Here is a 21,832-nt window from a genome sequence, read left to right as displayed (position 1 = left end):
TATTATCTACAGTATCTTTGTAAAATGGAAAATGGATACTTTGTTAGTCCCGAAATGACCTAGTTTGTGTCGAGTGGACGTTAAACCCCATCTCTCTCTCCTGTTTATTATCGCAGTAAGGGGGGCGTTGGATTGCCGATTGGTTAACACATGCGTGCTGTATCATAAGGCCTGTCATTGAGTCAACTGGTGTGGTTTCGAATCCCCGGTTGTACGTGACAAGGATTAGGGTCGCCTGTCCAACCTCGTGCGTTTTCTTCCGGCGTGGTTCCCCCTTGTCAGTGATGCAGGACGGAGGGCCTGACAAGGACAGCTGTCTAGTCCTTCGGATGAGACGAAAAACCGAGGTCCCGTGTATACATTGCAATGCACGTAAAAGATCCCTTGGCAGTTGGAATTCGATATAAGAGTAGGCGATAGTGCCGCTGCCCGGGCAAAATTTCTCTCATAGCACACTGTATGGCGTATGCCCGTCTTCATTAGCCCAGTTTAGGAGCAGAACAGTAGGACGTTAAACCCCATTTCATTTCATTTCATTTCGTGCGTTTTCTCCAGGTCCTCTGGTTTCTTCGCACTGCTAAAGACCTCTACTCGCAACCGAATTATTGAAATAAAATTAAATCATATGTTAGTCCCGAAATGACCTAGTTTGTGTGAGTTGACGTTAAACCCATATCTCCGTCTCTCTTGTTAATTATCGCAGCAAGGGTACTTATGTCACATCTTGTCAAAACATCAAACTGTGGTCAGAATAAAGTAATTTGACTGAAATTTTCAATGTATTCATTTTTCATTATCTATTCTTAAACTATTATAGCAAGAACGACCATCTCTTTTCACAACATTAAATAACTGATTGAAATTTGATGGAGCCACGGTGGCTTACTGAGTAAGACTTTGTCTCACTAACGTGGAGGTCCCATGTGTGACGTGATGTGTTTACTTAAAATTATGATGAAAATGAAATGAAACGGGGTTTAACGTCCTACAGTTCTGCTCCTACCAGGGGCTAATGAAGACGGGCATACGCCATACAGTGTGCTGTGAGGGAAATTTTTCCCGGGCAGCGGCACTACGGCCTACTCTTATATCGAATTCCAACTGCCAAGGGTTCTTTTACGTGCACGCCAATGTGTACACAGGACCTCGTTTTTTTGCCCCATCTGAACGACTAGACAGCTGTCCTTGTCAGGCCCTCCTGATTATCTCCGTCCTTCTTACAAGCCCCACTTATACATTGGTAACTGAGAACAACGTAACACCATGATTCATCCTGAAATTGACCAAGAAAGTTCATTATAAGGATTTTCCGGCATCTTCATTGGCTCTGCTGGCGAAGAACAGTATGACCGTAAACCCCATTTCATTTCATTTAAAATTGCTGCTGGGTGTACAATATAATTGGGATTTTATTATTTTTATTTTAATCAATAGACTTTTTAAAGTGTGTTACACCCTCCTAAATCCTAATATTTAAGTTTCTCTCTTTAATTTTTATTCAATCTGATTAAAACACAGATCTATATTTCGTTTCTTTTTTTATACTTTCGATGGCCTACACTACATGAAGATCTGACCGGTTGTAATGGAAGATCGCATCAGGGGCCATATAACTCTTCCAGATCTTAGTGTAGTAAAGACAAGTTAAACGAAATTTTGAACTATAAAAAATGAAACGAAATTCCAGATCCTAGTGTAGTAAAGACAAGTAAAATGAAATTTTGAACTATAAAAAACGAAACGAAATAAGATCTGTGTTTTAGTCATATTATTTTACTGTGTATATATATTTTTATGTAACGAATATCTAATTCATCACTTGCAAAAAAAGCAGAAACACACTTTATGGCAATCGTTCACAAACTCACAAAAGCATTAATACGAATTTTCGAATTTCTTTAAAATTCATGTTTACTAAGCAAGTTTATAGAATTGAGGGGGGTTGGTTGGCCGAATGGTTAGCACGTGCGCGCTGTATCATATAGTCTGTCATTGGGTCAACTGACATGGTTTCAATTCCCCTGTTGTGCGGGAGCCACGGTGGCTAGGTGGTTAAGACGCTGGCTCGCTAGCCTGGAGGTCGGGTGTTCGATCCCTGCATTGGCCGAGAAAGTTCATCTAGATTTTCCGACGTGGTTTCCCCTTGTCAGTGGTGCAGAGAACGGAGGGCCTGATAAGGACAGCAGTCTAGTCATTCGGCTGGGACAAAAATCTGAGGTCCCGTGTATATATTGGAATGCACGTAAAAGATCCCCTGGCAGTTGGAATTCGAAATAAGAGTAGGCGATAGTGCCGCTGCCCGGGTAAAATTTCCCTCATAACACACTGTATGGCGTATGCCCGTCTTCATTAGCCCAGTATAGGAGCAGAACAGTAGGACGTTAAACCCCATTTCATTTCATTTCCCTGTTGTGCGTGACAAGGAGTAGGGTCGCCTGTCCAACCTCGTGGGTTTTCTCCGTTATTTACCCACTGCTAAAGACCCCTACGGGCAAGCGAATTATTGAAATAAAATTGAACCATGTGTTAGTCCCGAAATGACTTAGTTTTTGTCGAGTGGACGTTAAATCCCATTTCTCTCTCTCATAGAATTGATGTAACCACTGCCAAGATTTTCCATTTTGGTGAACCATGTTTGACTTACGGAGACGTATTTATTAATATATTCTTCATGGGTTTAAGTACTTTCTTAGTAGATGCATAATTTAGGGACTTTAAAAATTTGATAATTATGGCTCCTGCTCAATAACTGTTGGAAACCAGATAAGGTCTATAGCCTGGGTTGTTGAGAATTATTCTGTCTAGATCTGTATGTTAACGCCAACTCAGTTTTCGTCAAGGTCATGGAGATGTAAATAGGGTTAGGGAACGTAATTGTTGTGGAGATTGTAGGTAAGCACTCACCTAGGATGTTGAAAATTTGGTTCGTGATATTTTCTAGTTGTCCCCCACCTTTCGAAGAAAGCAGGGGACTATTAAAATGGGTTCGTCCGTCGGTCTGTCTGTCCGTCACACTTTTTGGGACACAATAATTCTCTTTCTAATTGAGCTACAGTGTTCAAACTTGGTATAGGTGTTTATTAGATCAATGCCTTGATGGAGTTCAATGGTGATCATTGTCTGCTTACGGTAAGCAGAGATAAGCAATCTGATTGATTGATGCTTTGGGGCACAATAACTTTAGTTTTAATTAAGTGAGAGGGATGAAACTTTGAGTATAGAATCATTATATCATTACCTTGACTAAGTTCAATGATGCAAATTTTCTGCTTAGGCTAAGGAGCGATAAGCAATTTGATTGGCCAAGACTTTGGAACATAACAACTCTGCTTTTAATTGAGGTAGAATTTTTGAACTTGATGTAGATGTTCATTAAGTGAATGTCTTGAATGAGTTCAATAATTAACATTTAGAGCTAAAACTAAGCAGAGCTAATCAATTTCATTGGTCGATGCTTTGGGACAAGATAATTTTGATTTTATCTGATAGAGAGTGATGAAACTTAGTATGTAGTTTGATTGCTCGATACTTTTTAAAAAAATAAATATGCGATTAATTAATATCTGTCATCTATTTATTTTGGGATTTCGGTGAGGCACATCAGCCTCACTGTTGGCTTGTTTTATTAAAATAGATGCCATACATTAAACCTATGTACATAGTTGGTTTCGCTGTTTTTTTGGTGTTGGTGGCACTGATGGTCTTCCTTCGGTGTCGCTTGTGTTATTCTGGTATTTTGGTTTCTTAAGAAAAAAAAATAATAAATTTTTAGGCTCTTGGGTGAGAGCCACATTAGTGTGTTTCCTACTAAGGATTGGATTTTCTAAAAATGAGGGATTTTATTTTTTTTTCTATTCCGGGATTAGGATTAGTGAGATGAAGAAGCCTATTTAATTTCAGTAACTTCCGTTAATTTCTTCTGGAATTATGGCCCTTGTTTCACTTTGTTGCACTTTGTGAATGCTCTAACGGACAAAAGTTATCAACCGATCTGTATGAAATTTCTATGCATCATTTAAATTAGTAAAACAAAGAAGCCTATGTAATTTCAGCAATTTCCGTTAATTACATCTAGAGTTATGGCCCTTTATCGTTTAAATTAGTAAAACGAACAAGCCTATTGAGTTTCAGCAAATTTCCGTTAATTACATCTAGAGTAATGGCCCATGTTTAACTTGGATGAATCTTGTGAATGCTTGAATGACAAAAGTTATCACTTAATCTGTATTAAATTCATATGCATCATTTAAATTAGTGAAATGAAGAAGCCTATTGAATATCAGCAATTTCCGTCAATTACTTCAAGAGTTATGGCCCTTGTTTTACTTTGTTGAACCTTGTGAACGTTCGAACGACAAAAGTTATCATCCGATCTGTATGAAATTTATATGCATTATTTGAATAAGTAAAACGAAAAAGCCTGTCGAATTTCAACAATTTCTGTAGATTACTTCCAGAGTTACAGCCCTTGTTTTAGTTTTTAGAACCTTGTGAACCCTCAAACGCCGAAAATTATAATGTCATCTGTATGAAATTGTCTATTAAATTCCCCTAATTACTGTACCTACAAAAGAATAAATATGCGACAACCCTTGTCGACTGCTCGGACGATTTAACTGCTGTGGGCGTAAGTTTTGTTGTCTGGCAACCTATCTTTAACTATTATAGTGAGAACTGCCAGCTCTTTATCTAATCTCCTATAATGTATCTTTAATCAGACTAAAAGTATCCTCCTCAAGTCATCCACCAATCAGATTATTTACTGAGTGTCATGTGCTTTTTGCAGAGTACATAACTTGTATCCTTCCTCACCATTCTCATCGTATTATTTTACTATAGATCTTTAAAACTATCTTCTCGACCAATATCTTTAAAACTAGGAAACACGAAAGGAGATGTCCCAGATAATATAGGGAGCTGCTGTGGCTTGATAACCAGGACGTCTCGGGTTCGCTCCCGGCGTTGTCTCGAAAATTTCCTTAGGATTTTTTCCACACGGTTTCCCCTTGTCAGTGGTGCGTGTACGTAAAATCATAAGGTCTGTTATTGAGTCAAGTAGCATGGTTTTAATTTCCCGCATGTGCGTGACCAGGAGTGGGGTCATCTTTAATCTCATGGGTCTTCTCTGGTTCCTCCAGTTTCCTCCCACTGCTGACGACCCCTACATGAAAGTGAATTATTGAAATAAGATTAAACCATGTGTTCATGTTCATCCTGAAATGACCTAGTTTGTGTGGAGTGGACATTACTCTCTCACTCTCTCTCTCTCTTAAATTTTCCGACCTAGTACAGAAACATTTTTTTTTATAATTTAGTCTTCATAATTATACAATCTGATTACAATAAAGATATATATTTCGTTTCGTTTTTTATACTTTCGATGACCTACACTACATGAAGATCTGACAAGTTATAACGATAGGTCACGTCAGGGGTCAAAAGACCGACTTTTGACCTATAACGTCAGACATTTGATTAACCAATCAGCATTGATGTTACTAGTGGATTACCCACAGTTCCGGGCAAAAAAGGTCAAACACTCGATTCGACAGACCATTTGATTGGCTGACCCCTCATTTCAAGCAGAACACAAGTTAAATAACAAGTCTTCCAGATCCAAGTGTAGTAAAGACAAGTAAAACAAAATTTTGAACTATAAAAACGAAACGAAATAAGATCTGTGTTATAACCAGATTGCATAATTATATTCACATATATCAATGTGCTCACCCTGTGAAATCTGCGACCTCTCCTTTCAACAATATCTTACAAATGAACAAACCAGTAGCTATAACATTTATTAAGAATTTGATTATTTAAAGTGAAACTAAACTAACAGTAGAATTGTATTTATCTTGTACAAAAATAGTTGTAGCACATACAGTACTAAGTTAATTTAACTAGAAACTAAAGGAGAATTTACAGTATTATTTATTTCGCTTTTTAGCTTTTGAAATAGATGTTACACTGTACAGAAATACAATAAATAATATCAAAGTAATGTTTGCTGTTTCTAAGATAAATCAATATTCATATCATGTCAAAATAGTTTATTTTCAGTGTTATAATTTATATTACATTTGTAAACTACATCATATAATTTAAACTAGAGATATTTTATATAAAAACTTTAAGATTATTTTATAATTAACTTTAATCAATTTATCTTTAATTACAATTCTTGGATTTATCTTTTAGTGTAATTCTTGGATTTATCTTTAATTACAATTCTTGGATTGGTCTTGAATTATAATTCTTGGATTTATCTTTAATTATAATTCTTGGATTGGTCTTGAATTATAATTCTTGGATTGGTCTTGAATTATAATCTTTGGATTTATCTTGGATTATAATCTTTGGATTTATCTTTAATTATAATTTGTGGATTTATCTTTAATTATAATTCTTGGATTTATCTTTAATTATAATTCTTGGATTTATCTTTAATTATAATTCTTGGATTTATCTTTAATTATAATCTTTTGAATTATCTTTAATTATAATCTTTGTAATTATCTTTAATTATAATTCTTGGATTTATCTTGAATTATAATCTTTGGATTTGTTTCCAGAAGAAATCATTGGCAACTGTAATTATTAATTATTTCTGAAAGAATAGATACAAACTCATCAATCAATGTCTATTTCAGGACAGTTTTTCAAGAAGCCCTTGGACTGGATGTTCACAATTTTTGCCAACATCTCGGAAAATTATCCAGTTCTCAGGTGGAAAAGATCCCCAACCGGGAGATAGAATAGTTTATGTTGCAGGAGCATTTGATCTCTTTCATATCCTTTTAATAAAATGGCACAATTTAAAACTAGATTATAATTGATAGGTGTTTCATTTAGATTGTCAAGAAGATGAAGTCGCAGTGTATTAGTGAGTAAGACGCTGGCTCGATGCAGTCATTGTTTTTTTATGGTGAGTGATCGCCCTCCAGCACCTGCCACTCACCTGAACGTCGACCGAGGGGAGGTTTTTTTTTTCTCTCCCCTTAAAACTGAAAATCACTCTCCTTTACATAGTCATTGGGGGTTTATTATCATTACATGCAGTCATTGATCTTAGAACCATTCACATAACTAATCACTCTGCTTAATATCAGATCACTCTCCTTAAATTTCTGAATCACTCTTCTTATCGAAATCGGGAGAGCTTTTTCAGGGGAACGATTTTTTAAATTCCTTGATTGAGGCGAGCTTTTTTTGGCTCTCCTCTGAAATACAAACAACAACAACTGTTGATTACCCTAACTTGATTTTGCTCTTGGGGTGCCATACTGGGCTGCAGCCAGAGGCCCCAATATTAAAGGAGCCCCTTATTATGTTGTATATGTTTGTGCCAAATAAATCTATTTATCTATTTACCATACTGACATGTACAAATTGAATTTGTGAGTGTGATGGACAATGACCAGAATAACTATAGATAAAGGTCTCCAGTGACATTTTCAACAAGGGTCCTACGCAATCTCACTCGGATTAGAATACAGATCTATAGTTTCTTTCGTTTTTTTATACTTTTGATGGCTTCTACTACATGAAGATCTGACTGGTTGTAGTGGAAGGTCACATCAGAGGTCATATAAGTGACATCAGACATTTGATTAACCAATCAGAATTGATGTTTCCAGTGGGTTACCCACAGTTCCGTGCACCTCATGCCAAAAACTTGCCATAACAGCTCAGAACACTGGTTATATACATTTTACAACTCTTCCAGATCCTAGTGTAGTAAAGACAAGTAAAATAAAATTTTTAACTATAAAAACGAAACAAAATAGGATCTGTGTTTTAACCAGATTGATGCTGTACAATAATTACAATCTTTAACTTGTGATATATCTGGGCCATTTGGATTTCCTGGAGAAAGTTGCCGAGCAAGGTGAATTTGTGATAGTTGGTTTACATACAGATCCTGTAAGTATTTCTTATTAGTTCTTCGGATGAGACGAAAAACCAAGATCCCGTGTATACATTGGAATGCACGTAAAAGATCCCTTGGCAGTTGGAATTTGATATATGAGTAGGCGATGGTACCGCTGTCCGGGCAAAATTTCCCTCATAGCACACTGTATGGCGTATGCCCGTCTTCATTAGCCCAGTATAGGAGCAGAACAGTAGGACGTTAAACCCCATTTCATTTCATTTTCATTTCATTTCAGTATTTCTTATCTGTGATTTATATTTTTAAACCAGTGTGACTCCTGATAAATAATTTCCTTTTACAAGCCTGTCCAACCTTGTGGGTTTTCTCCCTAGTAAAAGCGAATCATTAAATTTAAATTGAACCATATGTTAATCCCAAAATGACATATGAGTGTATGAATGGACATTAAACTCTCTCTCTCTCTGTGACCTAGCTTGTGTTGAAATTCCATCTCTGACCAAGCTGTGTTAAATGGAGGTTAAACTCTCTCTCTCTCTCTCTCTCTCTCTCTCTCTGTAACCAAAATCATGACTACTGTATATGTTCCAAAAGAAACCTTTTGCTATACATGTATATACGAATGATTTTATTTCAGATAGTAAATAGATATAAAGGTTGTAATTATCCCATAATGAATTTACATGAAAGAGTTTTAAGTGTTCTAGCATGTAGGGTAAGTCTCACGTTTAATTTATTCAAAATATGTTCCATTTTTTATCAGTTGAGGCAGTCTGCATCACTGACCTAGTATAGGTGTAAATTATTGTGATCACCTTTCCGTCCGTCAGTCCATTCACATTTGGCCCGTTCTTACTCTACAGGCTACAGTTATGTATAGATTCTGTTTGATTGAATTATATTGTGTGTGTGTATATCATTATAAAGATGATCTCTATCGAATTCGGTGAAGATCCGACAATTATATCCGAGCTAATTACTTGGCATAGTCATTTCAATAGGCGTATGTAGTATGTACCATCTCGTGCTCATTCTATAGGCTACAATTTCTTATTATTAAGATGAACCTAATTCCTAGAGCTGACAAACTTTTTTTTTTTTTTGCCCTATAGCGCAGATTCTTTAAATCAATCGAGACAATCACCAGTGTGACCATTCACGGCAATGGCAATTCTGCTCAGAGAACCATTCACCCAATCAATCGCCCGTATCTAGCATATTAGATATTTTCGGCCGAATATTTTACGCCAGCGATCGATTCACCGACATATCTGCTTGTCTGTCCATGTCCAGCATATCGTCGCGTTTCTGGCGAACCAACAAATCTGATATATATATAAGTATTAAGAATTATGCGTTTGAAATTTGTGTTCTGTTTTTATCTCTGTAGCCATCAAATAATAACATTTATGTAAATGGCGTTCGGTGTCCTGATGTATATGTATGAAATATTAAATCACAAATGAATGTTATTATTTGATGTCCACAGATATAACAACAGAACGCAGATTTCAAACACATAATTCTCAATACTTATATATATATATATATAAGAGCGACGATATATTGTCAAGCGAACCATTTTTATAAGCCAATTGAAGACACCATTGATGTAAAATGATCTCAAAATGGCTGCCTCGACTGTGAAGCATGAAGTTAGGCAATCGCTATGTGTGCCTGTTCATGATCGGTCATAAATAAATTGCCGCGATAAAGCAAAAGAATAGGCTCGTCTGTCCGTAGCTTTATAGATCTGATTTGATCTGATCTGATCTGATAAATTTACAACAAAATAGCCATGTGTACCAACTCCTGCACACCCTACAATTATTTATGGATGCTTTTGATTTTCATCATTGACCGTCTCAGTCTATCAACAACTTATTGTTAATACTGAGGAAGCTATTGAATTTATTAAAATTTGTTTTGAGGCTTGCCTTTTGTGTTCCGTCCATCCAGCAATCAACAATCTGTGCATTCATCCATCTGTTAAATAAGGTGAAAATCACAAAAATTAGTTTCAAAATATTGCTAAGTTCTATTGTAATCGTTGTGTATTTTTGAATTGTTATTATGTATTATTGAATTGTTATTATGTATTATTTAAATTGTTATTATGTATTATTTAAATTGTTATTATGTATTTTTGAATTGTTATTATGTATTTTTGAATTGTTATTATGTGTTATTAAATTATTATGTATTATTGAATTGTTATAATGTTTCAGTATGTGTCAGAAGTAGTTATAGGTGCTCCCTATTCTGTTACAAATGAATTAATGGACCATTTTAAGGTGAGATATACTGTTTCATGGGGTGCGGGTGGGAGGCAGGGGGGGGGGGGGGTTACAATAGTTTAACATGTGCGCTTCAGATTATAAGGAACCCATGTTATCCCTCTAGAAATAATCTTTAAAGTTCTGATGCACCATTTTAATATAATGAAATGAAATGAAATGGGGTTTAACGTCCTACTGTTCTGCTCCGAACCTGGGCTAAAGAAGACGGGCATTCGCCATGCTATAGGAATCCCTTGTAAACTACAATATTGTGAAATATTGAGTCTGTAACAGGGATATCAGCCCAAAACTGATTCAATTCCGTCCAATATATAGATATATAGAATTGAAATCTCATCAGTGTCTTTTCCTCTTCCTCGCTATATAATAAGTCCACTGCTATTTTAGTGCAATAAGAATCCATTGTAAGCAAGAATATTGTGACATATGAATCACTAATAGGTATATCAGTCCAAATATCGTTCAGTTCCATTAAGTATTTACAAAGTTATGTGAAATTGAAATTTCATTGATCTATACTGCTCTCTATGTAGAAAACCTGCTACCATTTTGTTTTCCATGAAAATTTAATGATACGCCTGGTTTTAACACTGACTGAATCTTTATGAAGCTTTCGCGATTCCACCATGCGATCTTTAATTTTTTTGTTTATTTTTTTTTTATGTTGTTGTTGTAACAGCGCATCAGAGCAGCTAATCTAGCTGGATGTTGGCGCTCTATAAATGTCCATTATTATTATAAGTCTGGACATCATCTAGCACTGGTATTTTGATTTTGTTTTCTTAATTAAATGTTAAATATTAGCATGGATTAATCTGTGAGAATTGATATTTTAGCAACAAACACGTATGGTGCATCGTTATTTAAATATTTGATTATTTGTGATGTATATATTACAGGTTGATGTTGTTTGTCATGGCCAAACACCTATAATGCCTGATATGGATGGTTCGGATCCTTATGCAGTAAGTTGTTTTAATAGTAATTAGGGAAGATTTCTTCTCCAGTTATGAAATATTTAACGTAAAACAAATTTATTTCTGTGTCTGATTAGCGTGATTGACAATAACTGGTTTAAACTGTACATGTTACAGGAATATATGAAGGGGGGGTGGCCAAATGGTTTACGTGTGCACACTAGATCAGAAGGGCTGTCATTGAGTCAAGTGGCGTGGCTTTGATTCCCCGCTTGTTCGTGACAAGGAGTAGGGTAGCCCGTCCTCCAGTTTCTTCCCATTGCTAAAGACCCCTAGCGAATTATTGAAATAAAATTGAACCATATATTAGTCACGAAATGACCTAGTTTGTGTCTAGTGGATGTTAAACCCCATATCTCTCTCGGAACATCTGAAATTATTGTGTAAACAGGCATTATGTAAAAGAACTAAATCTGCCTATTGCAGGTCTTTCTTTAGGCCTTAAATGTTGTATAAATTATTAATTAGACATTCATTAACTTATCCAGATCATAATCAACTCTCAATGACATCGGGTGGCTCCAATTTTAAGTAGATTGGAATGGTTTGGCCATTTAATGATTTAATTTAAAAATGAAGAAGCGAGGTGTTATGTCAACTAATTTTCAATATTTCCTGTTTCACTAATGAACAACATACTCCTTAATATGTTTTGTGTTTTTTTTCCAGGAACCAAAACGTCAGGGAAAATTTAAAATAATTGATAGCAAGAATTTGTTAACGACACAAATGATAATCGATAGAATTATCAAAAATAGGTTGGTTTTCTTTTATTCAGGTTAAATGTTTAGGGGAGTTGAGTGGCCGAACGATTGAACATGTGCATGTTAGATCATAAGGTCTGTCATTGAAACAAGTAGTGTGGTGTTGATTCCCCGCTTGTACGTGACAAAGAAAAGGGTAGTGGGCTTTCTCCGCTTTCATCTCGCTTCTAAAGACCCCTTGAACCATATGTTAGTCCCGAAATGACCTAGTTTGTGTCGAGTGGACGTTAAACCCCCATTTGCCTTTCTCATTTATTCGGATTCTATCCAAAGTCCTGTTGCACAAAAAACATGGATCAACTTTTAGACTTTCATACTTTTACAGTTTTTTTCCTTATATAGGCTTTATCATAGAAAATAATTGTCATTAATTTTGAAGATCATATTTCAAATTACCATTAACTTGGCTTATAAATTAAATATGCAAGCACTGGCCCCGAGCTCACAAAGCATTCTGAGACTTCAGTTAAGAATTTACTCAAAATTGTTCACCTTATTTAAACCAAAATATAGCCCTTTATAAAACTTCTGTTGTTTTAATATTTCAAATATATCGCTAAGAAATTATGTGCAAAGTTTTGTGTTTCTGAATTAAAGATATTTCTCATAAACAGTGATTGAAAGTTGAGTAAATTCTTAACTTAAGCCTAAAAATGCTTTGTGAACAAGGGGCCTGGTCTAGTCTAAATAGTGTAGGCCCATTTTACAACAGCATTTCTTAAACTCCTAAAAAAGAACACTTAAAGAATATGTAGTGCACTTGAAGTGACATAAAACGTGCATATTGCTCTTCATCGTTAACTTTATATATGTAGTGAAATCAAATTATTATCTTTTAAAGCTACAATTTCATATTTTTAAGTTATATTTTTAAAATTTATCAAAATAAAGCCTTAAAATAGATGGTATCCATAAACCATCCTACCTTGTTAAAGAATAATCCTATTAATCCTATAATTCACTATTGCCAGCTGAGAAATTGGCAAAAATATCATTTTCAACTTCAAATTCCAACGTTTGAAGGTAGCTAATGCATGTAGTGAAATCAAATTATTATCTTTTAAAGCTACAATTTCATATTTTTAAGTTATATTTTTAAAATTTATTAAAATAAAGCCTTAAAATAGATGGTATCCATAAACCATCCTACCTTGTTAAAGAATAATCCTATTAATCCTATAATTCACTATTGCCAGCTGAGAAATTGGCAAAAATATCATTTTCAACTTCAAATTCCAACGTTTGAAGGTAGCTAATGCATGGAGGCAATAGGAAAACAAGGGAGGTAATTGTGTTATTTTTCCTGTGTCAATGATTTTGAAGGGTGGGAAATAATGCCCATGGTCGTATAAAAGTGAGTTGATAACCTATTGAGTAAAAGACATAGAACTAATTATGTTTTGACTTTCTTAGAAAATATGAAATTCCCGCTTTAACCAAATGGTGAAAACCTCCAAATTGTAGTGCAGTGCCACTATCCAGGAAAAATGTCCGTCATAACACACTGTATGACGTATGCCCATCTTCATTAGCCCAGTAGGACGTTAAACCTTATTTCATTTCTATGATTTCAAATATTTTGTTTTTGCAGGTTAGAATATGAATCACGAAATAAGAAAAAAGAAGCTAAAGAATTAAAGATAATGCAACATCTTAAAAATCAATCAGAACAATCAATCTAAAGAGATCAATAATTTTTAACTGGAGATTTTTAACTGTAAACTATTATGCATGTGTATTCTTGAACATTGTTGAACGTTGACAAGGTCTAACCATAGAGAATGCATCCTTTGTGATTTTAAAGCGCTTCGATATATCTCGGATTTTTAATTCTGTAATTTTATTCGAAATATTTATGTATATTTGTCAGGAAATTTGGCTTTACCTATCAATACTGTTATCTTGCTTAAAAAATAGATTTTTTATATTTAGCGTGAGATAAATTAGATATCAGCACCAAGTATATTTGAATGGCAAAGCATGTGCTCTTTATTCTACCCACAAATACCTGGGTTGTTGAAGAATTTGTTTCTAATGATAGACTTTTTGAATGATATGAAATTTCCAATCAGATTAAAACACAGATCCTGTTTCGTTTTTATAGTTCAAAATTTGGTTTTACTTGTCTTTACTACACTAGGATCTGAAAGAGTTGTTATCATTGATGTGTTCTGAATAATGTGAGCTATTAGCCAATGAAACGGTCTGTTAGACGAGCTTTAGGCGTGCTTTGCACGGAACTGTGGGTAATCCACTAGTAACATCAATGCTGATTGATTAATCAAATGTGTGACATCATAGGGTCAAAACCCGCTGGTATGACCTCTGACACGACCTATCGCTACAACCGGTCAGATCTTCATGTAGTGTAAGCCATCGAAAGTAAAACAAAAAACAAAACGAAATATAGATCTGTATTGTAATCAGATTGATGAAATATCTAATGTTCTTTTAGACCCATTTATGTCTATTTTAAGGCTCCAAAGAATGGAGGATATATACCCTTTATGTTTCATCAAACGTGATCATCAGTTTCATCAACCGTGATCATCAGTTTCATTGTAACATTTCAGTATCGGATTATTTATCTAGACATCTATTGTTTCATAATTTTTGTTTTATCAAAATAGCAAGTACCCGGTATGTCATTGCTGAAATATGTTAAAGATGCGTTATGTAAGAGCCAAATCTGTCTATTGCAGGTCGTTCTTTTGGCTTCAAATGTTATATAAACTATTATCTAGCCATTTATTCACATGACAAGCCTATAATCAACTCTCTAGACCCTCAGATGGCCGAGATTTAAATGGATTAGCACACCTGCGAGATTAAAAAATTTAACAATGATATGGATAATCGAGACTTGCTCTTGATTGTCCAGTGCCATTGCTACGATAATAAAAAATCTATGCTACATTTTCAAACACTCATAACTTTGCTCAAAATAAAGTAATTTGAATGAAATTTTCAATATATTCATTTTTCATTATCTATTTTTGAACTATTATAATAAGAAGATCAGCTCTTTATCTAAATTTTACATGATGCATCTTTAATTGAGACAAGATACTTTATACTGCACCTCGTGGGTTTTCTCCGGGTCCTCCGATTTCCTCCCACTGCTAAAGACCCCTACGCGCAAGCGAATTATTGAAATCAAAATAAACGATATGTTAGTCCCGAAATGACCTAGTTTATGTCGAGTGGGCGTTAAACCCAAATTCTCTCTCTCTCACTTTATACTGCAATCTGATGGATAATAAAGTTGCTCAATGTGTTCATATTAAGGATTATAAAGTCGATTTTAAAATAAAAAAATGTGTAATTATTAGAAAGTTATCGTTATTTATTTAGTATGTTATCGTAGTACATTATAACCACATGTTTATTTTATTGATTTGTTTTAAAATCTAATCTAACACTTGTCTACATATCGTCAAGCTAACGCAAATAATACCCAAGTTATTTTTAACACATTTAATAATGAACACTGTTTACATATCGTCATGGTAACGTAAATAATGCCCAAGTCATTTTTAACATATTTTATAAAGAACACAAAACATTGTGTACAGAAATTTTATTTGAAGCCTGAATCACATTCTATATGATCAACAGACCAAATTAGGATGGCCTCTTGTAACATTTCTCTCCAAACAGTCATTCGGGGTTATTGGGGTTTAAAATATAACCAATTTGACCGTTTATTACGTCTGGCACCAGACTGTCATTCGGTCTAAAATATAACCAATTTGGACCGTTGATTATGTCTGCCGTATTTGTTTTCACAAATGACATAGTCAATTTTTGTTTGAGCTTGACGATATACAGTATTCCCTCTGATTTATCTAATTATAATTATTCTGATATATAATTATAACATCTTAAAGCTATTTTTACTGATCAGCTTTAGGTCACACCAACTTGATGTTTTGTTCTTCGATGTCATAATATATAAATAACCACTTGAATCACATTAAAATTTCAAAACTGAAACATTTTAGATTAAAAGCTTTTGAACAGTGGAACAAAGTTTTTTTGCTTGTTAAATTAATCATTTTTTCCCGAAGAAATAAAAAGAAAAATATTCACGTTTTCCAGAAGAAACAAAAATCAGATTGGTGTGGCATTATTTCAAGACCATTATTCATAATAAATAATAATTTGCATTCATAAGATTTTTACTAATAAAATATGAATAGATTGCTGTATTCTGTTTGTTATATCAAAACGTTCTTACATTCAATACGATACAATTATAGATAAACATGATTTATATTTATAGTGATCTGTATAACAAGCTGGTGGCAATCGGATTAAAACACAGATCCTATTTCGTTTTGTTTTTTGTAGTTCAAAATTTTGTTTTAATTGTCTTTATTACACTAGGATATGGAAGAGTTTTTTTTAACCTGCTTTCTGGTGGATGTGAGGGATTAGCCAATCAAATGGTCTGTTGAGTCAAGTTCTTGTCGTCTGGCACAAGGAACTATGGGTAGACATTCACAAAGATAGAAAACAAATCAAAGCAAAAGTTGTATTTCCGAATACCCAATTAAAACACTGATGGTAAAAATACGCTCATATGACTCCCGACACGACCTCCCACTACAACTGGTCAGATCTTAATGTAGTGGAGGCCATGGAGAGTATAAAAAATGAAACGAACTATAGATCTGTATTTTAATTAGCTTGGGTTACACTCGACTGGGATTGGTTAATCGAATGACTGATGGAATCAAGTCATTTGTATGACCCCTGACACGACCTCCCACTACAACCGGCCATCGAAAGTATAAAAAATGAACGAAATATAGATCTATACTTTAATTAGATAATGGAATTAATGTTCTCTCAGAAAAGATTACGTGTCACACACGCATATAAAATGCAATGGTAATAAGTTTTAAAAAAGTGTTTCTTTCAATCTGTTTCACAGTGGTATTGCTAAAGCCTTCTTTTAACTCTGTTTCAGATGACTGATCTTTATAAGTTCACGTCTACATGTGACATCACATCATACAGCGTTGATATATAACACGTGTGTTAAATCGGACGTAGTAACACAAACTAGTCCGGACAGAATTGGTGACTTTTACTCATTTTACGCCTCGTACTATTTTATGTTCCCATTTACACTACGTAGAAGATTTGTTTATTTTACTAATTTAAAAAATTGTTTTTTCTTGATAATTTACAAAATTGCAAAAGAAAACAAGTTAATACTGAGAGCTAATTAACTTGCCCTGATGTCATCCCTTTCAGCGATATTAGCGGTCAAGCGAATATTCACTGCTGATTCGTTTTATCTTTCTTTGTCTCCGTGATTTCACAAATGGATGACAATGATAATTAAGGCTGCCATTTCAATCAATTTTGCTAGTTCTGAAAATTTTGAAATGAGAGCCCAAATCTAAAAGCACTTCACATATCAGATATAGCTGATAGTCTTTACGATGGATCACAGCTTAAGTTTATATCCTTTCCGAGATCCATACTGCTCCTCGACAACCAATTTTTATCACTTGTGTTAAAGCTTTGTAAAATGGAGCCTGAAATACGAAAAAATATTGACAACTGAGAAAATAATTCATGTTAAAATACAGATGTGACGTGATCCTTTGATTTCGGTGTACCATTATTTAAATAAATGCACGGGCAACATGCCAATCGTACATTATTAGAATTAGATGAAATATTGGACTTGCGTACCGATTTCCCTGAAATGCACATGAAGGATAGTGTCTGTTTTTTAAATTGTTTGATGGTCTTGAGGGAAATATTGTGTAATATATTGATACAACCCTCTGGCTAACATAATTTTTTTTAAACTGGACGAAATATTGGACTTGTGTGATGATTTCACTGAAAAGCACGCGCAGGATAGCACGTTTGTGCTGTATCAATGTATTAATTAATATCTTGCACTCGACAGGTAAACCACACACATAACCCTTCCTGATAACAAAAGCAGCTTAAAAATTTGATTTTAATTTTAGAATCGTCAAAACCTTGTAAAAGTTGAATGTTTAAAAAGAATATCAGTTCCAAAAACATCTCAATTCCATTCAGTGTGTACAAAGATATGATGAATTAAAAGAATTTGCAACATTTGGTATTCTATACAGATTAGTGCTGGCATGATATATCATTGAATCGATGTATCGCAATTCACCTTCTCGCCATCCACATATTGAATCGCAAGACACTGAATCAATGTATCGCAATTTTTTTTATGTTTATTTTTGTGGCTTCAGTAAGTAACCTGCCACTCTTAATTATCCATGTCACACATTATCCATAGGTTACGCAAACACTCATAAATTGTTTGGTCCTTAATTTGACCTGAACAGTAATTGCAATTTACTTTCCAGGTTTTAGTGACTCGAATAAAATAAATAAATTATTTATTTATCCTTATGTTTTTTTAGTAAGTATTGAGAGAGAGAGAAATGGGGTTTAACATCCACTCGACACAAACCAGGTCATTTCGGGACTAAGACATGGTTCAATTTTATTTCAATAATTCGCTTGCGCATAGGGGTCTTTAGCAGTGGGAGGAAACCGGAAGACCCGGAGAAAACCCACGAGGTTGGACAGGCGACCCTACTCCTTGTCACATACAACCGGGGATTCGAAACCCCGTCAGTTGACTCAATGACAGACTTGGTTATGGATCGCAATACGAATCATATTGTAGCAAATGAATTACAATATATATATATAGCATCGCGACAGCGGTCGCCATACCCAGATGTTGTAAATAAGTCAGCCCCACCTATAAATGTAGGGTAGAGGTTTTTTTCTGATTAATTATATGTTGAATAATGAATTTAAGTACACTGAAATTCTAAATATTGTCCAAAAATTGCATGATTGGGGTAGGCGATCAATGTTCACACTCAAGGAAAATCCTTTGTAAGGTTTAATGACTGTAGTACTATCGGACTTCTTTTCTTGTGTTTGTTTCTTCGTGATCGTAACAAGACTACAGCATCAATGGTTTTACAACTTTATTGCTAAGCTGTAATGGCTTTGAAGGTTCCTCGTTCTCAATATAATGGCTGCTAGGAATTTCTGAATGAGCTCTGATCCAACTCTCTCTACCCCCTAATTTATACCCCCTAATTTATACCACCTAATTTATACCCCCTAATTTATACCACCTAATTTCTGCAGGTCTTCGATAGCCTTGATGTTAATTTCCATCCCATATATGGAATAAACCTCTTTATTTCACACGACTAAAGGAGGAGACATTACCTTATTTGGTCTACCAACCATAGGTCAATTAACAGCCAGAATTTGATGGATATCTTGACAATGGTTATGATTTAACCAAAATATCACTGTTTTTTATGTATAACTATATATTCACGTTCATTAAGTATGTGTGATTTGACTCTATAGACAGAGTGAAGCAACAATTTTGCAAAGAACCAAATTTGTCTTAAGGACCAAAGTGTTATATGACTTACGTTTTCGGCATCATGTTCTAAACCGGTATCATGGTGGTGAAGTTCATCATCACGAAATTTCTTTATTGTCTTCAAAACAAATAAATATATACAATTAATTTATCAAAAATGAATGCCAGTAAAGATACATCATATTTACTGGTTGAAGGTTGACTGACTACTACTCAAATAGAAACACCCAAGATAAACTCAAATAAAATTTTGAAATGAAATGAAATAGGGTTTAACGTCCTACTTTTCTGCGCATCATGCAGTGTGGTATGAGGGAAATTTTACCACGACCTTTGTGTTTTGTCCCACTGGAAACATGCTCGAAAATCCAGAGGAATTTTCCCATCCAACACCAGGAGTAAACCCAGGATCTCCTGGTTAGCGAGCCAGGGTTTTATTCGCCGAGACACGGCGCCCCCTCTGATAAACGTAACACATGGAGCGACCCCAAAACCTCCTGGTCTTACTCACTGCGCCTCAGTGCCCCCTGCCCCATAAACTCAAACACTGGGAGCACACCTGAGACCTTCTGGTTGGTGGGCCACAGCGCAACCCCCTATAAACGCAAACCCAAGTTCTGGTTAGCGAGCTAGTTTGTTACTCACAGAGCCACAGCGCCCCCCGCCTGAAACTTAAATACAATTTTGAGCCTGATTCTTTGTCATTTACTAACCTTTAATATTTCAGCGTGCTTTTCAGGATCATCCTCCATTAATTCACGAATTTGACTGAAATGAGTTGGACGAGATTTTAAAATATTATCGATTAAATATTATGAGGGACTGGAATCGACAGAATCAGGTGGAGAACTAGGTCTGTAACCAAGGTTACCATACTTAAATTATTGGAGATCTGACAGAATCAGGTAAAGAACCAGGTCTGTAACCTAAGCAACTATACCAAAACTACTTTTAAGTTAAGAATTTACTCAACTTTCAATCACTGTTTATGAGAAATATCTTTGATCCAGAAACACAAAACATTGCACATAGTTTCTTATTGATGTATCTGATACATTAAAACAACAAAAGTTTTATAAAGGGCTATATTTTATTTAAAATAAAGGGAACAATCTTGAGTAGATTCTTAACTTAAGGTAGAGTTAGATGGAGAACAAGGGCTGGAACCTGAGTAACCACCATACCTAAAATCAAATTCATAATTTTCCCTCTTGCCTCTATTCTTAATGTTCACATACACACGTCTCCCCTTGTTCCTGAAGCAACGACTGCGAGTTTCACAACATTTGGCCGTTGCTTGTTTACTTCACAATTCTCGAACTTATAGCTATGTTATCTACAGACACGTGAGCAGTAGCGTCCAATCAGAGGTTGTGACATCGCGACCTCCACGGAAACCTTGACATTGAATGAACCTTGAACTTTGCAACTCGATTATCACAGGTAGACATTTTAGCTTGAAAGCGCTAGACTTGGTATTCGCGACGATCGAGGAATCTACAGGCTCACAAGTTGGGCTTGTACCCAATCGAAATTAGTGCCGCAATATGCAGGGTATTACATGAAGGCCTTGATAAGATGTACGTAGTTAAAGCGAGATCAAGCCTTCTATTGAAGATGACGTCTCACACACTAGCAGCCCCTATAAGGCTTGTGATAAAAATATGGATTGTCTCCCTTAAAACAGTTATATTGGCTATTGAACCGCCACTCTACACAAACTAGGTCATTTCTGGACTAACATATGGTTCAATTTTATTTCAATAATTCACTTGCGCGTAAGGGATCTTCAGCAGTGGGAGAAAACCGGAGGGCCTGGAGAAAACCCATGAGGTTGGACAGGCAACCCTACAACTGGGGAATCAAATATTATCTATAGTATTATTGAAAACAATACTCTGACTTACATCCTCATGCAGTATCAATATTATTACTTCAGTCTTGATGGTCAAGTACCATGCTTCATATAGTCAAAACTTCAAACAATTACAACTTCGCTCATTTGAATAAAATTTTCAAAATATTCATTTTTCATTATCTATTTTCGAACTATTATAGCAAGAACAGCCTGCGACTTATCTAAATTACCATGTTAATTAAGAGTTTACCTATTATAGTGGTCACCAATAACATCTTCTACAGCTACTGTACACGCCATAGCTCCTTCTCTTCCTAATAAAGCTGTCCCAGCACCTACATGGAAATAAAACAGGGTTTAACATCCTACTGTTCTGCTCCGACGGGGCAAGTAAAAACTGGCATATGCCAAGGGACCTTTTACATGCAATCAAATGTGTACACAGGACCTTGGTTTTCCATTCCATCCCAACGACTAGACAGTTGTCCTTGTCTGGCCCTCTGTCCCACACCACTGACAAGGGAAAACCACACTGGAAAATTCCAATGAACTTTCTCGGCCAACACCAGGATTGAACCCACGACCTCCAGACTAGCGAGCCACCGTGGCCCCC

At 35.2% G+C, this 21,832-nt stretch overlaps 2 protein-coding genes across 7 annotated transcripts in view; one reads left to right on the top strand and one right to left on the bottom strand.

Annotated features, from left to right (window-relative positions):
* The window catches only part of LOC126810106 (ethanolamine-phosphate cytidylyltransferase), a 29,986-nt gene extending 13,720 nt beyond the window's left edge, over window positions 1-16,266 (top strand). For all 4 annotated transcript variants that reach the window (XM_056098884.1, XM_056098885.1, XM_056098883.1 and 1 more), the window contains 7 exons: window positions 6,651-6,791; window positions 7,849-7,923; window positions 8,529-8,606; window positions 10,120-10,185; window positions 11,091-11,156; window positions 11,838-11,926; window positions 13,524-16,266. In XM_056098884.1, coding sequence (XP_055954859.1) covers window positions 6,651-6,791; window positions 7,849-7,923; window positions 8,529-8,606; window positions 10,120-10,185; window positions 11,091-11,156; window positions 11,838-11,926; window positions 13,524-13,614 — 606 coding nt within the window. In that variant the 3' untranslated portion in view covers window positions 13,615-16,266. The remainder of the gene's footprint in view (window positions 1-6,650; window positions 6,792-7,848; window positions 7,924-8,528; window positions 8,607-10,119; window positions 10,186-11,090; window positions 11,157-11,837; window positions 11,927-13,523) is intronic.
* Window positions 15,258-21,832, bottom strand: part of LOC126810138 (5-demethoxyubiquinone hydroxylase, mitochondrial) — a 39,048-nt gene continuing 32,473 nt past the window's right edge. For all 3 annotated transcript variants that reach the window (XM_050535131.2, XM_050535133.2, XM_050535132.2), the window contains exons 4-7: window positions 21,470-21,554; window positions 20,075-20,129; window positions 19,411-19,479; window positions 15,258-17,484 (exon numbers count right to left, since the gene is read on the bottom strand). In XM_050535131.2, coding sequence (XP_050391088.1) covers window positions 17,407-17,484; window positions 19,411-19,479; window positions 20,075-20,129; window positions 21,470-21,554 — 287 coding nt within the window. In that variant the 3' untranslated portion in view covers window positions 15,258-17,406. The remainder of the gene's footprint in view (window positions 17,485-19,410; window positions 19,480-20,074; window positions 20,130-21,469; window positions 21,555-21,832) is intronic.

This window comes from Patella vulgata, chromosome 2, assembly GCF_932274485.2.
Source record: "Patella vulgata chromosome 2, xgPatVulg1.2, whole genome shotgun sequence".
In the NCBI taxonomy this organism is placed as follows: Eukaryota; Metazoa; Mollusca; class Gastropoda; family Patellidae; genus Patella; species Patella vulgata.
This window is presented reverse-complemented; position numbering and strand designations above follow the sequence as displayed.